Source organism: Eriocheir sinensis, chromosome 1 (assembly GCF_024679095.1).
Source record: "Eriocheir sinensis breed Jianghai 21 chromosome 1, ASM2467909v1, whole genome shotgun sequence".
NCBI classification, from domain to species: Eukaryota; Metazoa; Arthropoda; class Malacostraca; order Decapoda; family Varunidae; genus Eriocheir; species Eriocheir sinensis.
The window spans coordinates 17337015-17358659 of NC_066509.1; the positions used below are offsets into that span (position 1 = coordinate 17337015).

At 41.3% G+C, this 21645-nt stretch overlaps 1 protein-coding gene across 6 annotated transcripts in view; it reads left to right on the forward strand.

The window, feature by feature from the left end:
- The window catches only part of LOC126995690 (pigment-dispersing hormone 1 peptides-like), a 103459-nt gene that overhangs the window by 18127 nt on the left and 63687 nt on the right, over positions 1-21645 (forward strand). The window contains exons 1-4 of one of the 6 annotated variants that reach the window (XM_050855525.1): positions 15933-16036; positions 17043-17145; positions 19043-19252; positions 21037-21225. The exons of 2 other annotated variants lie outside the window; for them this stretch is intronic. In XM_050855525.1, the coding sequence (XP_050711482.1) occupies positions 15948-16036; positions 17043-17145; positions 19043-19186 (336 nt within the window). In that variant the 5' untranslated portion in view covers positions 15933-15947 and the 3' untranslated portion in view covers positions 19187-19252; positions 21037-21225. Of the gene's footprint in view, positions 1-15871; positions 16037-17042; positions 17146-19042; positions 19253-21036; positions 21226-21645 lie in introns of those variants that run through there. 3 more of the 6 variants (XM_050855533.1, XM_050855510.1, XM_050855549.1) reach the window with 3 other exon arrangements.

A 21645-nucleotide genomic window follows, 5' to 3' on the forward strand; every position in this document is an offset into this window, starting at 1 on the left:
CACATACAAGGGCACCGTGCTACCAACTCCTTGACTTGCGCCCAGAACCTGTTCTCTGCAAGTGAACATGCAGGGGCTACAGTCTGACAAGGGATAAACCCAAATTGTTTGTGCGTGCGTGCGTGTGTGTTTGTGTGTGTGTAATTCACCAGGGCCTGATCACGTGTTCCACACATCCCATCCCCCTGGCTCAAGAGGAGACAGTAACCACTCCTAGTCAACGGAAAGAATCCGTGAGTGTGTGTGTGTGTGTGTGTGTGTGTGTAAGTAAAGAAACGAAAACTGACTAGCGATATATCGCAATTGTACGTATAGTCTATTTTGAACATTCTGTATTTCTGTTGCAGGAAACATGTCCATCCGCTCACGACAGTAACGTTGTTAGAGGTGCTGCTCTGCTCAACATAAGCATATCTGAACTTGAAAATCTTGTACAATCCAACCTTAAGGCATTCCCTCAAACAGATAAGAGAAAATTAAATGTAGTATATTATAAAAAAGTAGGAGTGGATTGAATATTCTCAGCCACAGGACAGTGTCTACTGATTTGCATGTAGACACTTCAGCATAAATTTTGTAAGAGAAGGTGAGGTATATGGTATAAGCACATTCATAGATGTAGGATTTTGAAACGGAAGGACTGTTCAGAATTAGAAATGCAGTAGCTGAAAATAGAGAACATGATTGTGAAGTGTTTGCTACGTGTCCCAAGTTCGCTTAGTAGGCAAGATTTACCATTTCGTGGTCATGATGAAATTGGAGCATCAGCAAATAGAGGCAACTTTATTTAAACACCATAAATGCTGGCTGACACTAATGGAGATCTCCCAAAAAATGGGAAAAAATATGGTACTACACATCCCCTGAGTATCAAAATGATTTAATAGAAGTGTTTGGTAAAAGAATTCAGAGTGAAATATCTGGAGAGGTAAAGAACGCTAAATATTTTTCCATATTAGTAGATGAGGCAAAAGATCAGCCACGAAAAGAATAATTAAGCATAATCATCAGATACTTTGATGGTGAAGTAGTTCAGGAGAGATGCTGTGGCACCTATTTTTACATGCAAAGGTTAGATGCACAATCTCTGGCAAATTTCATAATTGATAAAATAGAAGAAATGGGGTTAGAAATGTCAGACTGCATTGCACAGTGCTATGATGGAGCAAGCGTCATGAGTGGATGGGCTTCCGGAGTTCAGGCCCGTCTTGCAGAGAAAATTCCCCATGTCATATACATACACTGCTATGCACAGAGACTCAACCTGGTGCTTATCAACTAGGGATGTACCGATACTAAAATTTCGACCGATACCGATACCGATATCGATACCCCAATATTTGACAGATACCGATACCAATGCCGATACCTGTGCATTAATTTTTATACAACAATTCCAGCAGCTAAAAGGCAATATCAAATATTAAGAAAAGAAAAAAAAATACTACTTGTTTTTCCACCATAGAAGGGAAGAAAAAAAAAAGTAACCAGTGGTGGCCTGAAAAAAGGTGTCCATAGATCCGTAGCCAGACGTGCTTACCACTGCACCGCGGAAACGCATATTAACCCTATACGGCGCGAAGAGGCAGCAGTGCATGGTTAACCCAAGTCTTAACACCCACCCCCATGAGTTTCGACAAGGGGCGAGGGAGGAGGCGCCTCGTGAGGTCTAGTTGACTCAGCAAGGTTAGCTTTACCTTAATTGCCGTACATTTAGGCAGCCCTGGCAGCGTGCCCCGTTGCGGGGCGACCGTCTGACTGACTGAGGCAGGCAAATGAGGCGAGTGAAGGGGTTCTGCCAATCCCGCGCCAAAGCTACTAAACCTGTATTGTACGCGTCCGCGGTACCAAAGGCTATACTGTATACCAAGTATTATATACTTGTATTCAAAGTAATATGAATCTTATCGTTTAAAGTGATGAAAATTAAATCGCGGGAAATTTCAAACTACGTAGTATCATGATACTGGATAATTACACTTTTCTAATATTTTTCAACATTTTAGAAAATCCAATTTCTGTTGAACAAAATTATTTGCAACGAGTGACATGCGACGTACAAAACTCCTTCAAGTATCGGTAGTATCGGCAGAAAATCAGCCGATACCGATACCGATACCGATACTCTTAAAAAGTACCGATACCACCGATACCGATACCGATACATCGGTACATCCCTTTCAAAGTAATATGAATCATCGTTTAAAGTGATCAAAATTAAATCGCGGGAAATTTCAAACTACGTACTATCATGATACTGGATAATTACACTTTTCTAATATTTTTTCAACATTTTAGAAAATCCAATTTCTGTTGAACAAAATTATTTGCAACGAGTGACATGCGACGTACAAAACTCCTTCAAGTATCGGTAGTATCGGCAGAAAATCAGCCGATACCGATACCGATACCGATACTCTTAAAAAGTAACGATATTACCGATACCGATACCGATACCGATACATCGGTACATCCCTATTATCAACTGTATCTAGAACTTGGATGACTTTGTGAATTTTTTTTCAACTGAACAGACAATATAATTTAATTTCAAACAGTACCACAAGACATGAACTTTTTGATAGGTCACAAAAAGAGCTTGAACAGGAGATACTAAAGTTAGAGAGAACTGTGACAACAAGATGGTTCTATTGGTACAGAAGTATCCATAAAATTTACATTCGATATGAGGCCATTCTTGCTGTAGTAACTTCTTCGTCAGAGTCCAGCAACGAGGCATCTATGGAAGCCTCTGGTCAGAAATCTAATCTTGGAAATGGAATCTTGGAAATGTATAGTTTGCCTTTTTATTTCTGAGAAGTTAATTAGGCAAACAAATTCTTTGTCTGACCAGCTTCAGGAAGGAAGACTAACTATTGTTCGAGCTTTAGATCTGATAACAGCAATAAGAGCAAACTTGGTGAAAATGAGAAGTGACAGTGATTTTGATCAACTATATGATGATGCAAGAGAGTTTGCCAGGAAAATGGGAATAGATGTGCCAGATGTTAATGCAAGTGTGGGATCAGCCCGCAGCAAGAGAGTGCAGCACATATCAAGTAGATTGAAAGGCTATCTGTCAAACAGTACTCTCGGAAAACAACCGCAACAATTAGAATGTGTTCAAAAGATCAGCCTAAAGCAGCAGTTGAAGACACAGTTATATTTCCCAGTAACTGATTGGTGCATTGCTGAATATGATCGTCGGTTTAGAAATAACATTAATCTTCTCCAGTCTCTCTCCTGAAGAAAAGCTTAATATGTTTTCCAGCCATTATAGTAAACACATTGATTCAGTCATGTTGGTTTCACAAGTTCATTTAGCAAGAGTTCTTGAAGCAAACCAAACATGATGACATAACTGATGTATACAAAAGCCTGAACACATTACCCATTGCCTTTTCTGAGATACTGAGTATGCTACAAATAATACTAACCATTCCAGTCATTACAGCTGCTAATGAGAGATTTTTTTCTGTTCTTAAGCGAGTGAAAACCTTCTTGATAACAACAACTGGGGATGACCGACTGTGTAGCTCAATGTTAATGGCTACTGAGCAGAGAATGGTTAAGTCATTTGATCTGGAGAAACTAGTAGATGATTTTGCTCATGTACAACCATGTCGCTACCCTCTACTGTGAATGAGTGGTAGCAGTGAAATGGACCGGAAACTGGCCCCAGCCCTGTCATTAAGCAGCGAATTTTGGAAAATCAACCGCTTTGCTGCGAATCGCCATAACTCCCTTATTTCTGGGGCTACAGAAATGTTTTTCGTATCAATCAAAGGCAAACGGAAAGGGCTATAATTTTATAATAAGCTACAGAGCTAAGAAAAATAACTCAAAAGGGTAGAATCGAATCATTTCGCAATAAAAAAAGACTAAAAAAAACTATTTTTGAGTTCCCAACCTTGAAACCCACTCATTTTTTGAGAATTTCAAAAGACCTCTTTAACAAATAATTTAGCCCTACCAATGTGCTTTCCAATATGATGCATGACATTTCACTACTCCCAGTAGTTTCATCGCTAGAGCTCGAAATGTAAACCCTTTTGAGAGCGATTTTGACAAACTCCAGACACTTTGCCGTTTTTGTCTAGTGTGGTATTGCTATTGCCTCTAGAAGGCTGTAATTTGACATGTAGCCCCTCATGGCAGGATAGTTTGACCAGCTCGAAGGATTTGTTCATAGCTCGATTCCAAGTTTGTCGTCGAGCCATCATAAAATAGCCTGTTTTCGGCAATTTTGCAGCGATTTGGACACGTCCTAGTTTTTTGCTTATAAGTTTTTATTTATTAGTGCTTTCCAATTCTTTTTCTAATTATTAATTTGTATTAATAGAGCTTTCATTTGCCACCAAGCACGCCCTCCTAGCTAGTGTTTTTTAGTCGATCTTGACCAGAAATCGAGATGAAAATTCGCCGAATCTGACTCATTTCACGCGCCGCGACGAAAAACCTTCCTGACCCCACAAAAATCAAAATATTTGCATAAAAATTCATATATGATCACTTCAATATGTTGACTATCTTGTATTAAAATCATTTTAAGATATCTATATAAAAAGTTACTATTTTTTATATAATCATCTCACTATTTTTCATTCTGTAGAACACCATCTCCTCCTCTAAACCTCACCTTCTCTTCCTCACCGTAACACAGGTTTCTGAGGCTACTGACAGCAATCTCTACTCTGCTCCCTCCTACTATCTCTATCCTAAATTTCAATCCAAAGCTGGATGTTGCGTCTACGTACGCAACGACATCACTTGTTCTCGTGCCCACGACCTTGACTCTTCTGAATTTTCCACCATCTCCATGGCTAAGACTTCATTGTTATTATATTACTAAATACATCTGTGCTGTTTATCTCTCACCTAAGTCTACTAACTATGTAAAATTATTTGACTACTTGAACTCTAAAGAGGAGCACATCTTGACCCACTCTCTCTTCGCTGAAATCTCCATCTTGGGAGATTTCAATGTTCACCACCAGCTTTGGCTTTTTTCCTCTTTCACTGACCAGCCTGGTGAACAAGCCTACAACTTTGCTCTCTTCAACGACCTAGAGCAGTTGGTTCAGCACCCTACACGTATTCCCGACCGTCTTGGAGACCGGCCCAACATACTAGACCTTTTCCTTACCTTTAACCCTTCTGCTTACTCTGTCCTACTGTTCTCTCCGTTGGGCTCCTCCGATCACAACCTTATTTCTGTATCCTGTCCTTTCCTTCCTGTACAACCTCTGGACCCACCGAAGAGACGATGCTTCTGGCATTTTGCTTCAGCTCGGTGGGACGACCTGAGGATGTACTTTTCCGATTTCCCATGGAATGGTTACTGCTTCCAGGAGAGAGACCCCTCTGTGTGTGCCCAGCGCATCACAGAGGTGATTGTCTCTGGAATGGAGGCATACATTCCACATACGTTCTCTACTCCTCATGCTAAAAAGCCTTGGTTTAATGACGCTTGTTCTCGTACTATCAAAGATAGAGAGGCGGCTCACAAAAGGTACCTAAACCTTCGAACTCCCGCTAACCATAATCTTTACATTTCTGCCCGGAATCGTGCCAAATCTATTCTCCGACTTCCTAAAAATTCCTTCATCCATATCACATGTCAACACCTTCCTTTCCCTAATTCTTCCAGAAACTTCAGACACTTAGCCAAAAATACCTCCTCCAATTTCACTTCTTCCTCTTTCCCGCCTCTTCTTAATCCAGACGGCAGCACTGCCGTCTCATCTATCTCTAAAGCTGAACTCTTCACTCAAACTTTCTGTAACAACTCCACTCTAGACGATTCTGGGTATATTCCTCCTACTCAACCTCCCCTCTAACTCTTTCATGCCTGTTATTAAGATTCTTAAGAATGATGTTTTCTATGTCCTCTCTGGCCTCAACTCTCAGAAGGCTTATGGACCTGATGGAGTGCCTCCTATTGTCCTTAAAAACTGTGCTTCCGTACTGACACCCTGCCTGGTCAAAGTCTTTCGCTTCTGCCTATCAACATCTACCTTTCCTTCCTGCTGGAAGTACGCCTTCGTACAGCCTGTGCCTAAGAAGGGTGACAGTTCCAATCCCTCAAACTACCGCCCTATAGCTTTACTTTCCTGTCTATCTAAAGCTTTTGAATCAATCCTTAACCAACACATTCAAAAGAACCTTTCCAATTCTAACTTTCTATCTGATCCCCAGTATGGATTCCGCAAGGGGCGTTCTACTGGCGATCTTCTTGCCCTCTTAACTGATTCTTGGTCATTCTCTCTTAGCCGTTTCGGTGAAACTTTCTCAGTTGCGTTAGACTTATCGAAAGCCTTCGATAGAGTCTAGCACAATTCTTTGCTTTCTAAACTGCCCTCTTTCGGATTCTATCCCTCTTTCTGTTCCTTTATCTCCAGTTTCCTTTCCGGCCGTTCTCTCTCTGCTGTGGTAGACGGTCACTGTTCTTCCCTTAAACCTATCAATAGTGGTGTTCCACAAGGCTCTGTTCTATCACCAATTTTCTTCCTCTTATTCATCAATGATCTTCTTTCTATAACAAACTGTCCTATCCACTCATACGCTGATGACTCCACTCTGCATTATTCAACTTCTTTCAACAGATGACCCTCTCAACAGGAAATACAAGACTCCAGACTGGAGGCTGCAGAACGCTTAACCTCAGACCTTGCTATCATTTCCGATTGGGGTAAAAGGAACCTAGTGTCTTTCAATGCCTCAAAAACCCAATTTATCCACCTATCAACTCGACACAATCTTCCAAACAGCTATCCCCTATTCTTCGATAACACTCAGCTGTCACCATCTTGAACACTAAACATCATCGGTCTATCCTTAACTCGAAATCTTAACTGGAAACTTCACATCTCCTCCCTCATTAAATCAGCTTCATCGATGTTGGGGTTTCTGTATCGTTTCCGCCAGTTCTTCTCCCCCGCAGAGCGGCTCTCCATATACAGAGGCCTTGTCCGCCCTCGTATGGAGTATACATCTCACGTGTGGGGGGCTCCACTCACACAGCTCTCTTGGACAGAGTGGAGTCAAAGGCTCTTCGTCTCATCAGCTCTCCTTCTCTTACTGATATTCTTCTACTTCTTAAATTCCGCCGCCATGCTGCCTCTCTTTCTATCTTCTATCGACAGTGACGTAGCCAGGGGGAGCGCGTGACCCCCCCCCCCCTTCAAGAACTCTTTTGTTTTTTGTGGGTTTGTTGGAAGTTCTCGAGAATGACATGCCGTGCATGGCTGTGACCGCCCAAATAGTGTAGATCAGCGGTTCTGAACCCGGGGGTCGTGACCCATTCGAGGGGTCGGTTGGGGTTTCTTGAGGGTCGCGAGAGTTTGGCTTCAAGAACTCTTTTTTTTTTTTTTTTTTTTTGTTGGTAGTTCTGGAGAATGACATGCCGTGCATGGCTGTGGCCGCCCAAATAGTGTAGATCAGCGGTTCTTAACCCGGGGGTCGTGACCCATTGTAGGGGTCGTTTGGTGTTTCTCGAGGGGTCACGGAGAGTTTGGGAGAAAATAATTTATTTCATGTATGTGAAGCGGCCAGCTGCTGAAAACATCAACCACAATATCAGTCAGTCAGTCAGATCATAGCTACGGAGGCGAGGTCTGTATGTGCTCCGCTCCTGGCTGTGACTCCCAAGGCGCAGCAGTTGCACCAAGGTTTTGAGTCATGAAAGTATGAGGCCAAGCAAACTGAAGGTTCATTTTGAGTCTTACCATAGCCAACTGGTGGGCAAGAGCTTGGACTACTTCAAGCGAAAAGAAGCTGCTCTGAAGGCCAGTCGCATCGATTCCACCGGTCAGTTCGCTCGTCAGAACAAAGGAGCGCTGGAGGCTTCATATAGACTTGCTCTAAAAATCGTGCAGACCAAGAAGCCTCATTCCATTGGTAAAAATCTGATTAAGCCTTGCATTCTGGAAGCAACGAAGGTGATTCTTGTAGAATAGCAATTAAGTTGAGGGCAATTTCCCTTGGGAATGATATAGTCAAAAGTAGGATCTCGGACGTGAGTGAGGATATCCTCCTGCAAGTGGTGAGTGCTGTGAAGAGTAGTCCTGTTTATTCCTTGCAACTGGATGAGTCGACAGATGTTGCCTCATGTTCCACACTTACTGTTTATGTTCGCTACCTTGACAAGGAAGGTATGAAGAATGAGTACTTGTACTCTGAGCCAGTGGCCACAACAACTCGTGGAGAGGATATTAATTTCAACATCCTAGCAGCCTTTCTCCTTATTAAACATGAGCTGAGTTGGAGAGCACTTGTCGGTCTGTGTACAGATGGGGCTTCTTCCATGATTGGTTACAAATCCGGGTTCAAAGCCTTCACGAAGAATGTCGCTCCGCATGTCTCCTTCACTCATTGCATGATTCATCTTTATGCTTTGGCGATGAAGACTCTCCCACCTGGATTTGAAGAAGTGGTCACTGACGTTCTGAAGATTGTAAACTATATCCGAGGGAGCGCAACAACTTCAAGGATTTTTAAAGTGCTTTGTGAAGAAATGGGCTCTGACTTCTCTGTTCTCCTGATTCACACGGAGGTACGTTGGCTCTCACGTGGCAAAGTTCTGAATCGCGTGCTGCAACTTCGAGAGGAAATAACAATGCTGTTGCAACAAGGTCGTACCTCAAAAGAAAATCTTCATGAAATGATGCACGATGACTGTTTCGTAACAAAGGTTGCCTACTTGGCTGATTTCTTCTCTGAAGTGAATTCTCTGAATATTTCACTCCAAGGAAACCTTGCAATGCTGCACACAGTTCGTGACAAATTGGCAATATTCAAGTGTAAGATTCAACTTTGCGTTAAAAGAGTTCAGCTCTAGACAGTGACACAACTTTCTTCCCTCAGATGACAACTATCCTAGATTCTTTGGCAGAAACTGAATGCAGTTTCCGTGATATCTCAGCTCATCTTCTGGCAGTGAATGACGCCATCGAAAGTTACTTTCCGGGACTGGATGACCGCTGTACTGATGCGTGGATCTCCAGACCCTTATCGGTGAAGGACAGTGCCATCTGTAATACTGATGTTGCTGCGAAGGGAGAATTTCTTCAAATTCGTGAGAATACTCAGTTGAAAGTTGATTTTTCTGAACAGAAGCTTCCGACATGTTGGGCGACACTGAAGGACGACTATCCTCTTCTTTCGGTGCGTGCACTGACCATACTGGACCTCGACCTATCGCTGCGAGGCTGGATTCTCATCAATGATGGCACTGAAAACGAAGGCACGCAGTAGACTTGAGGTGTTGCCTGTTGAACACTGCTCCTCGTTTTGATGTTACTTATGGCTGCAAAACAATGTCAATCCTTCCACTGATTGAATAAGTAGGTTTTATTTTATATGCATTAGTTCCATGGATTTTGAAATAGCACTTGCAGGGGATCTGTGGCATTTATCAAGGTCTTTTATTTGTAATATTTTATATAAATCAATATCTTCATATAGTTTCGTTTTACCTTACCTTTACACAAAGGTCACCATTACAAAATTTATGATAGGGGTCACGGCAATGCCCTGTAGAGTCTCAGGGGGTCATACGATGAAAAAGGTTAAAAACCACTGGTGTAGATCCATATCAGTATTGAGAGACAGACTGGTAAAGATTCTGCCCCCCCCCCACCCACCCACCCTAACTGAAATCCTGGCTACGCCCCTGTCTATCGATATTTTCACGCTGACTGTTCTTCTGAACTTGCTAACTGCGTGCCTCCCCCTCTCCCGCGGACCCGCCGCACACAACTTTCTACTCAAGCTCATGCCTTTACTGTCCAAATCCCTTACGCACGAGTTAACCAGCATCTTCACTCTTTCATCCCTCACGCTGGTAATCTCTGGAACAATCTTCCTTCATCTGTATTTCCTCCTGCCTCCGACGTGAACTTTTTCAAGAGGAGGGTATCAGGACACCTCTTCTCCCGTAATTGACCCCCTTTTTGGCCACCTCTTCAGATATATATATATATATATATATATATATATATATATATATATATATATATATATATATATATATATATATATATATATATATACATATATAAATACATATTTGGTATCAAAAGAAAGCAAATTAAATGTATTATTCATAAATGGAAAGAAATATGGTTGAATACTAAATAAAATAAGAAATAACATGTATTATAAGGCGCTTAATATATGTTGATTTATATAGTGAAATGGTTATATAAAAATAGTAACTTATATATATATATATATATATATATATATATATATATATATATATATATATATATATATATATGTATATATATATATATATATATGATTTTAAAACAATATAGTCAACATATTGAAGTGTTCATATATGAATTTTAATGCAGATATATTATTTTTTGTGCCGTCTGGAAGGTTTTTCGTCATGGTGCGTGAAATGAGTCAGATTCGGCGAATTTTCCTCGCGAATTCTGGTCAAGTTCAAGCAAAAACTACTAAAGCTTCGAAGGCGTGCTTGGTGGCAAATGAAAGCTCTATTAACACAGCTTAATAATAAGAAAAAAATTGGACAGCACTAAATAAATAAATATAAGTTATAGCCAAAAAACTAGGACGTGTCCAAATCGCGGCAAAAGGGCCGAAAAACAGGGTACATTGTGACGGCTCGACGACAAACTTGTATTCGACATATGAACAAATCCTTCGAGCTGGTCAACCTACATTGCCAAGAGGGGCTACATGCAAAACTACAGCCTTCTAGAGGCAATAGCAACGCCTCACTAGACAAAAACGTCAAACTGTCTGGAGTTCGTCAAAATCTCTCTCAAAAGGGTTTACGTTTCGAGCTCTAGCGACGGAACTACTGAGAGTAGGGAAATATTATGCATCCTATTGGAAAGCACATTAGCAGGGCTAAATTCTTTGGTAAATAATTTTTTGAAAATTTCAAAAAATGAATGGGTTTCAAGGTTGGGAACTCAAAAATTTGTTTTTTTTAAGAGTCGTTTTTTGCTTATTTATTCGATTTTTTACCCTTACGAGTCGGATTTTGAGCACGGACACTTATTAACGAATAGATTTTGACTTAAGATACTTGGCTACAGGAAAAATGCAGCAGTGTTCAAGTGATGAGTTTGGGGTAAGCCAAAGTAGTGTAAGCAGGGTGATTGCGGAAACTCTAGCCGCCCTCAGTGCCCCGTATGTAGTCAGGAGGTTTATCCAGTTTCCCCTTGATAGGGTGGAGATCCGTGAAGAGAATGCAGAATTTTACCAACTTGCCGGTGTTGTGGGAGCGATAGAATGCACTTATGTGAAAATAATAGCACCAAAGGAAAACGAAGCAGTTTATGTGAGCAGGAAAAAAAACTTACATAGCTTGAACATACAATTAGTGTTTGATGCCTTCGTAATTGATTAAAATGTGAAATATTTGAGTTAAGGAAAACGAAACATGGGAAAAAAAGCATTTATTTGTAGTAGAAAGGTACATACATGCAAATGAAAAAGATGACATTAAGATTGCATTAAAATGTAATTTAAAATATGATTTATAATTATTGTTGTGCTTTAAAATCGAGTTAGAAAACAACAAATTACTCCTGCCGGTCATTCGTATGGAGGTAATGGTGGTAAGCACCCTTGTTAGTGACGTCTGCGAGTGTGAGGGAGGAGGAACGAAAGATCGACGCGACCACATCGCGTAAATATTTATGTTAATATTTATGTAAAAATGAGTTACGAAAAATAAAAGAATTATATTGGTATAAGAATGAGTATGAGAAACTGGGAAGAAAGTAGATACGTAAAAGAATGTAGTGCGTGATATCTTTAAGTGTTTGTCTATGCACAAATAATTCTTGAGTGATGGAAAAAAACTATTTTTACTGTTTCCCTTATTTTGTGCGTGTGTTTTTACAATTAAAGAAAATAAAACCCTATCTTATGCTATCATCATTCTTACTACCAGTGCCATCAGTATCAGGTAAACATATGCATTCATGGTTTCTAGAGTTTAGACGGCATCAGGGAACTGGCACACCGGCGAAGACTTTACCAAGTGACCTGATTGTAACAAAGTATCTTGTAACACCCCGAACTGGGTGCCGGTGCAAATCTCCTCGTTAAACACTGGGAACTTAATCTTGGGAACTCAGAAAAATCTGAGTTAATTAAAGAGTGCTGGCTGTGGGAGCTGAACCAGGGCCCTTCGACACACAAAGATATGTCTCCTTCAGTCGAGCCAATAAGTGGATGCCCAATCTCAAGTGAACCAACTCACAATGGCACACATTTTTTTTTCTGGTAAATTTTGTACTTTGAATGAATTTGCTAACCATTTCTGTCAAAAAACAGCAGAGATTTTTTTTTCATCCCTTCCACCGTAACCTCCTCAAAAATATATAAAAAATTGTGACAAAATCATAGCCTTGAGGCAGTAATATTCAACCCCAGCACAAAAAAAAATTATGCTACTGCCCTATGAAAAGCATATCTTAACTCCGATGAAGTAGGTGGTGATTGTGGTGGGGCAGCTTCATATTCATCCCTTGCAGTGGCAGGTGTCATTGTGCCAGAAGATGTTGAAGCAGTGGCTGTTGCCGGAGCAGCTGATGGTATCTCTTCCACAAGTAATGAACAATGTGCTGGGACGGTCTCTAGCGATACAGCAGCAGAGCTGAAAAAAAGGGTCATATATTAGTCATGATTAATGCATGTAACTTAAATAGGTAGTTGAAGAAAGAGGGTCATAACGGTGAAATATTACTTATTAACATAAATATTCCACTATTTGTTATTGGTTGTAAAGTAATTGACTGATAAAGTGTGTATCTACAAAGAATATGAATTTAAGAGTGATTAATAAATTGTTTTAATGACAATATAAAAGTTTTTGCCACAAACATACAGGCCAGTCAATATTTCACTGCTGCTTGACTGCTGCTGCTGCTGCTGTCCTATCCCTAGCACATCATCGGCTGTGTCAATGCTGAATGGCTCTGGTTCCCCTTTGAATACATGAGACGAGCAGCCTATGATGTCATACACCAGTTTATCTACCACAGATAATGTCATAGTTAGGAAGGCGCCTGCGCATCTGTGGTGCCACACATGTGGGGCACTCAGGTGCTGGGGGGAAATGTCATTGTTATGAAGGGTCAGGGGTAAACCAGTGTATGCTGTGAAGCCTTGGTGTGGAAGTTTCCTGTCTGAACTGTGCAGCTAATCCCCCGCACAGTGAGAGCAGTGAGGGCATTTTTTTACTCCCTCAGGGGCTGTGCAGCTGAGACAGTGATGTACATGAGTGTGAATGTATGAGTGAGTTTGTGTCTGTCTTGGCTACAACCTTTCATTGGGGGAAAAAAACTAATATAAGTTTTACATTTAAAGACATAACAACTCAAAAATATTACCAGTCTGCCGCTGCTCATTCTTGTACTTGGCAATGCGAGGCTTTGATTTTTGTTGTACGTTGTACCAACGCCTCTCACAGTCATCCTGCGTACGGGGTCCACTCCCAGGGAAGGCACTGTCAGGGTATAAATGTGAAGCGAGTTTCTTAATAGTTTCACTATGGCATGCTATTTATTTCCCATACCTTCTCCAATAACATTTAATACATGCTGTGATGGAAAGCTAACTTAATAGTTGTTATCAACATGGCCATGAATACTACTTTTCATTACCTACTTTTCTAAAATGCTTTTCTCTAAGTTGGATGATATTACACAATACAGCTATACAAAAAAAAATCAAAAGCATTAACCTTAATTCCATTCTTTTGAATATTTCTAACCTAACATTATATCACCATAAACGGTTTGACCAATGCTATCAAAATAATATTTTAATCTTACTTTACCATTCTCATAAAATTTACTTATTCCGATATATTCATATCATAAAATACTTGTAAAAGTGTTCAGAGTCTGGAATGCCAACCCCACCCCCCCAAAAAAAAAATAATCTAAATAAAGAATAAATAAAATAACAGGTAAATATGACTTAAAGCCACGTCCACACGATCGAGCACTGCCCGTCGGGCAAACACTGTTACCAGATCACGATAGGAAGCGGGAATGAGCGCAGATGACGTCAGAAGCGAGCACCACGGGGTTATGCCACGCCCACACGGTCGAGCTGTGCCCGGCATGCTGTGCCCTAACCGGGCAAAGTCTGCAGACTATGCCCGCGAAGGTGTCCACACGGCTGAGTGTGGTGGTTGGAGGTTAGTCGGCCGTAAGCAGGGGTTGTGAGCTAGTGGTTTAGTGCGGTACGATCACCATGGTGCGCGCCATACTTCAAAAGAAGATAACACTCTGTACCATTATAATTGGTGCCTGCATTAAAAAGAAAAACAAGAGATCACAGAGACGTGTCTGGTGCCGGGAGTGGTTGCAAAGACGTGAGGTAATGAGAAGCTCTGTGACAATCCTACGTGAATTGCAGGATGAAAATGAAAATTTGTTTCGGAATTACATGAGGATGAACATAAACATATTTTTTTTACACTCTCCTGTCGAATGTGGAATCCTACATACAGAGGCAAGAGACAAATATGAGGCAAAGCATTGCACCAGTAGCACGTGTAGAGGCAACTCTCAGATATCTGGCTTCTGGGTGTTCCTACACATCACTTTAAAACATTACGAGGATCTCGAGGCAAAGTTTGTCCATTATCGTTCCAGAAACCTGTGATGCTATATATGAAGTTCTGAAGGATGATTACATGAAGGTAAGCTATGTAGAGACTAGAGATCCTACTATTAAAAATGTGATTATGGTTTGTATAGGTATGGAGCTATATGTTGAGTAAAGAGAGACCATGAAGCCAAATTATTACTGTCACTGAGTTCATGGTGGTAAAGCTAGGTAGTGGCGTAAGGCAATCCCAGTCATATACATACAATGTATGGCGAGGAGGAAATACGCAGATTGGCCGGGCCAGGATTAGAACCCGGGCCCGCGGAGTGGAAGCCAGGCACGCTGACCACTAGACCACGGAGGAGAGCAAATGAAATAAGTAAGGAAACACAAGAAGCTCAGAGATACATAAATGGGACTAAATAAAACGAGAAAAGTCGTATAGAAAACGTAGTAAATATATAACAAAAACAATGTAGCATTAGTAAAGCTCACATAGGGAAATTAAATTAATAAGACGATTGGGAGGCAGCCCGTGGACGTTGTGAACCTGAATACCTCAGTGTAAATTACATCGCTCCAATTAACAATTTTCAATTATCGCCGACGAGCGAAATATTACCCACAAGCTGTCCAGACTTTCAATCAACCTTATGTACAGTGACTTTGGTCAAGAGGTACACCATTGGCCAAGCAAAAGTTATATATCACGGCAGAACCTTAAAATATATAAAAAGAATCGACTGCGCTTCTAATGGCTGGGGCCGGCCAACTCAAGTAAAAAAAATTCGAGTGGATGAGATATATACAGAAAATAATTAAATTCACAAACATAATTAGATTAAAAAGGTGACTGCATGAGTGAATTAATTTATTAATAATATAATTAGTTGATAAATCAATTTGAACCAAAAAAAAATAGATAAGGTGATAAGCAAGCATAAACAAATACAAATATGAATAACATAAAAAATAAAGCTGAAGAAACATATGAACTTAAACTTTTTTATTACTCTAAACTTAGTCTAAAGACTCAGGATGGTGTAGTTAAGACAAGCAGGAGGCGGAAGAGAAGGAAAGGAAGCGATGATAATCCGTTAGTGTGCAAAATCCATGTTAAAAAAATTTACGCTTCACCACACCGGTTAGTGGGCTAGGCAGAATACCGGGGCAGAGGAGATGGGAAAAGAGTTGTGGTAAGAGTGAGGGATGGGGGGGCCCAGATGAGAGTGGTAAGGGGCGTTTGAGGGCAGGTTGAAATGGGATGAACTGAAAGAAGGAGGCGTGGCGTGGTGTGGGGAGCGCGCAGGTGGGCGGCGTGGCAGGTATATATGGTGGCGGCTGCAACGGTGTCTCACCATCAGGTCCTCGTCCTTCTTAGCCTCATCAGCTCACCCCTACGACACCCCAACACACTCAAGTAAGTAGTGGCGGTAGTGGTGGCATATAGTACCAAGATTTCGTTAGTATGTATCCATCTCCTCTGAGGCTTTGTTATCAACCTTTTCCCTCTTGTCCTCTTTCATATTCATTTGTGTTTCTTGGTAGTCTTCAGATCTTCATTTGTGACTCGTCATCATTTGGTTTTATTTATTCTCATTGGGTAATGATTACAAACCTCCTTTTCTAGCATCTTTAAATAAGTAATCTTTATTGTCTCTAATGTCCCTTTCTCAGTAGTCTCATTCCGAAGAAAAACAACATTCAGTAATATTTCAAAATTATTTAATCTGCCGTCTCATTTAGCATTTGTTTTCAACATTTTCCCATTATAGTTTCTTAATGCATATATGCATCCTTTTCCATCCCGAGTTAATGAGTGGGAGAAAGACAAAAAAGGAAAGAAGGTAGGGAGAAGGTGCGTTGGGAAATAATTTAGCATATTTTTTCCCAGACTCCTTAGATAAATAAAAGGCGACAAACTAGCCTATCCTGTTACATCAACAGCAATTTCCAACAGGGAAAACAACATTAAATATTAACACGTTGAGGACATTTCAAGAAATGAACGATTCAAGAACGAGATAATATCAGTAGTTACCAAGCTCGCACGATAAAAAAAAGTCTGTTTTGTTTGCTTGTTTAATGGGAATCTGTGTAGGAGGAAATATGAAGAATATTATTTTGGTTAATTATTATCAGACAGTAAAGGAAGGGTGATGTAGGTATAAAGGTGTTTTACTTAGTAAAAACTTTTCTTTTCCGAGGAGAGGAGAGGCGAAGGAAGGAAAATGACAGTTCCTGTGCCCTGCAAAATGTGACCGAGGGAACCAGCTGGTTCAATGTGTGAAGGAAGAAAAGTGTCTCGAAATACACACACACACACACACACACACACACACACACACACACACACACACGTTGTCCTTTATTCATTTCATCATTTTTTTTTCCCGCCCATTTATAGCTAAACTCTTTCACACCAGGATGCGTAAATCCATGTTCATTGCTGTCCTCATGGTGGTGGCAATCGCCGCTCTCTTCACCCAGGGCACCCATGGGCAAGAGCTCAAGTACCAGGAACGTGAGGTGAGATTTGGTGAAGGGGTATGTTATGTGATAATGGCGCATTGCTCATTGCTAAACATACATTCGTTGTTTTCATCTTATCTAACTTGCATTTTATACTAATACCATTGTGATTGTTGCCTGCAATGTTAACAAGGCGTATGCCACTCACATAGCTCAGGATGACACACTGAACGCAGTTAAAAGTTTTCTTGTTATTACTTTAAGCATTATGTGTATTTAACAATCAATGTGGCCAGATTGTTTTAAGGGAAACATGAATCCTTCAATAGGAAAGTAATTATTAAAAAGAACGATTACAAAAGTGTGTCAATGTGTGTGTGTGTGTGTGTGTGTGTGTGTGTGTGTGTGTGTGTGTGTGTGTGTGTGTGATAAGTGGTTTATTCACTGCTTAGCAGCCCTTAGGATGAAAATTTGCATAATACAAGAATAGTGGAATACAGTACAGTGGGTAGTGATGAGGTGTGGAAGGGTGGGGGTGGGGGGGTGAGGGTGAAGTGCAGGGTATCGAGGCAAGTGACAGAATGGTCTCAACCCCTAGGACAGGTGCGAATCTTGGTGTGTGTGTTTCACCTACGGCCTCATCACGAACTGGACTCTTCTTCGGAAGCAAGTAACCTCCTGATTAGAGCAAGGTTCATTAGTCGATCTCTGGGTACTGTTGGGACCTTCACACACCACACACCCCATTCCCCATACTGAAATGGGGACAGTAACTGCTCCTTGTCAGTGGAAAAATCTCGTCCTGAGGTGGGCTCGATCCTCGCCTGCCAGGCCTTGCAGCGCACCTCTCTCTCTGGTTACACACTGAGCTATAGAAGCGGTGTGTGTGTGTGGGTGTGTTTGTAGGGTGGTCATGTGACAGTGGAGGCGTTATATCTACTTCGGGATAGCAGGCACAGCACTGAGTCGGTATTTTTCTGTTCGTGTTCGAATGGGTAAAAGGGTGTTGTCGTGTCGAGTAGGTCGCTTGGGAGGAGGGAGGGGGAGTGACAGCAAGTGTCGGTTGCGGTTTTTATTCTTGAGGAGCGACTAGTCGAAACCCATCATATTTAATTTATAGCGGTCCTAAAGGGTGGACAGATTCATCTGGTCTAGCACTCCCTCGTAGGTGGAGTACGAGCTGCCCAGAATTGGCAATTCAACTTTTACACTCTCCGTTTGACATTATTGGGTCTTTTTGATAGACGAAGCCCTAATAGGGGAGGCGTAGAGTAGTTTGGGGGTATATATGCAGTTCCTTTGGCGTCCGCTGGGGTGTTCTAAGGGACTTCATTGCACTCAACATGAAGAGTTTGTAAGAATGATGTAAGAATTGATGATGGTGGTGACGTACTTCCCACAGATCAGCTTACTGTCTAGTCTAGAGTGAATCAAAGCAGTTTGGTGGACACTACGACCTACAGAGGATGAGTACCAACTATCAGAGCTGGCGGAGGGAGGCGGTGGTGCTGTGGAAATCCATCATATCCGTTTTGTTAGTGTTGATGATGAAAACACGAACCCCAGCCAACACAAACACACACAATAAGTGTTCGTGTGTGTGTGTGTCTGTGTGTGTGTGTGTGTGTGTGTGTGTGTGTGTGTGTGTGTGTGTGTGTGTGTGTGTAAAACTCACCACGGAATCATGCACGAACCGGGCTCGTTCTCGCCAGCAAGTAGGCCTACTCTCGCGATCGGAACAAGTTCATTGAAAATAGATCCATGAATAATGCCAAGACTTACACACCACATACCCCATGCCTTTGCTGTCACCATACACGGCAACTCTCCGTGTGTGCAAATATGTGTGTGTGTGTGTGTGTGTGTGTACTGACCCCATTTCTTCTCGAAATCGTAATCCATCCATCATTTTCTTCACAATCTCTTATCTGCCCTCACCTTGCCTTACCTGTAGACAATCGCTGAACTGGCACGGCAGATCTACCGGGTGATGAAGGGCCCGTGGGCAGCTGGTGCTGTGTCCCACAAACGGAACTCTGAGCTCATCAATTCCATTCTGGGGCTTCCCAAGGTGATGAACGACGCCGGCAGGAGATAAGCGCCCTCACCCCCCCTATGCACATACTTCTACACCATTGTTTGCTCTGCTCTCTAATAATAACAGGTGAGATCACTTCGCCATGGCGATCAGAAACACACTTACTAGCTACTAATTGAATGCTTGTTTGCTACCATACTCATTAAGTACCTCGCTCGCTCATTCCTTTATGCGTAGGCACTAATGCTATTTATTCACTCACTAATACCATTAACTCTCTCTCTCTCTCTCTCTCTCTCTCACACACACACACACACACACACACACACACACACACACACTGATACACACACGCACACACACATACGCCGCGCGCGCGTAGCAGGTAGATTGTATACCTGCCCAGCACACTCATTTCATCAAACTCTTGTGTCAGCATTTTAAGAAGTTAAAAAGTCTACATATGAAAAATATATATTATTGTTATACTTTTCCCCCTTCCTCCTTTACTTAACAACGAACCTTTTTAGTCATAAATATAAAAACAAAGTGTCAGCCATTTCTGTTATGATTTGTCTTTATTACTAATGTTTCACTAATATAATTATTTATGTTAGTGTCAGCATTGTCGTTATTATTATTATTATTATTATTATTATTATTATTATTATTATTATTATTATCATCATTACTACTGTCTACTATATTTTTTTCAACATCATTGTTTTTATTATTGTTACCATTATTAATATTAGTAGTAGCAGTAGTAGCAGCAGTAGTAGTAGTGGTAGTACTACTAGTAGTAGAAGTAGTAGTAGTAGTAGTAGTAGTAGTAGTAGTAGCAGCATCATTGTTATTATTTTTTCTAATGGTAATTCTTAATATTATTTAATCTCAATATTATTTTCCTAAACTAACTGTTTTCTTATTCTTTTACTTCTTATTTTCTTAAGGTATCACCCTACCGTTTTATAATAAAACACTTATCTCATGTTCCATCTCAGTCGCTTTTCTTCATCTCGGATCGTTTAGTTGCAGCATTTTATTCCGACTCCCCGCTCACCAGCCCCCAACTATACCAATTGCACCATCCCTATCACCACCTCTTCTCTAGCCCCACCATAAACATTATCCACCTCTATCGTTTTCCACCTATCACTATATACACCACAACTATAACAACTATTCATCAACCTCACTACCACTATTCCCCATCCTCATCCCAACCTTTAGCCATCCTCATCTCGATCATTCCCCTCCGCCATGCCCACCATTCCCCACTAACTAACTCACTAACTCACAATAATCAGCATTTTCCACACTATCCCCACCATTACCCACCACCAATACCACCATTCATCCCTATGGTCGTCACCATTCCTCCTCACCATCGTCACTATTCCTCCCACCATTACTACCATTTCTGCAACCAAAACAACCATTCACCTCACCATAACACCATTCCCTACAACCATCACCACCATTCCACATAACTATCACCACTACTCCCCACCACCTTCACCATCCCCCCTCACCAGCACCATCAACCCACCGGAGGCTGAGTGGTCGGCGTCTTGGAGAACTCGGGTTCGAGTCCCGCCCGCCGCTTTAAGCTGACAGTTTTCAGTCATCGCCGAGTGTCCTAAGACTACCCACATGATGTCCTAAAGATCATCTGTACAGGCAGTCTCTTTATAAATTCTAAAGATGATCAAAAATTAACTCTGCAGGGGGCATCATGACCAAAGCAAGGTGGAGCCATTGTAAAACACTGTGGAATAATGCTATCTCCCTCATAGGCTCAACGTAAGAAAAAAATCGTTAACAATACCATTAATCTTAATCACCATCCTCTCCAATCAAGATCACCGTCATTCCCCCACACCATTAAGAAATCCCGTTTCCCCCAGAACGAGGCCAGAGGACGCGTTGAGAGCTTCTTCACCTTCACCGGGCGACACCATCACCTCTCCGTTACGTCAATCATTCAATCAGTCAGTCAGCCAGTCAGTCGATCAGTCATTCAATCGGTCGATCAGTTAGCGATCGACGGTCAGGCTCTCATGTACTTACCTTGAAGGGTCTCATTAAAGCATATAGTACCCTCATCTTGTGTTACTTTTTACCTTCCATTATTATTTAATGTATTCCCAATTAATCTTGTTCCAGTATGAATGCTGATTGTCTGCAAAGAAAAGGCATCAAATTGCTCTCCTTAACTGAAGCTAAAACGCAGCATTATGATCCAGTGAAGTGTGTGGAACAATGGCTTGATTTTAATGGTAAAAATATTTATTTTCCCCTCCCATATGCCGTCCATATGTGAAGGCTTTGTCCGCCCTCGTATATGGAGTATGTATTTCATATAAGGGTGCCTCCACACAGGCAGCCCTCTTGAACAAATTACAGTCAAAGGCTCTTCGCCTCATCCACTGCGCTTCTCATACTGACAGTCTTCTGCATCTTAAATTCGGCCGCAGTGTTGCCTCTCTATCATCTATCTATATTACCATGCTGAC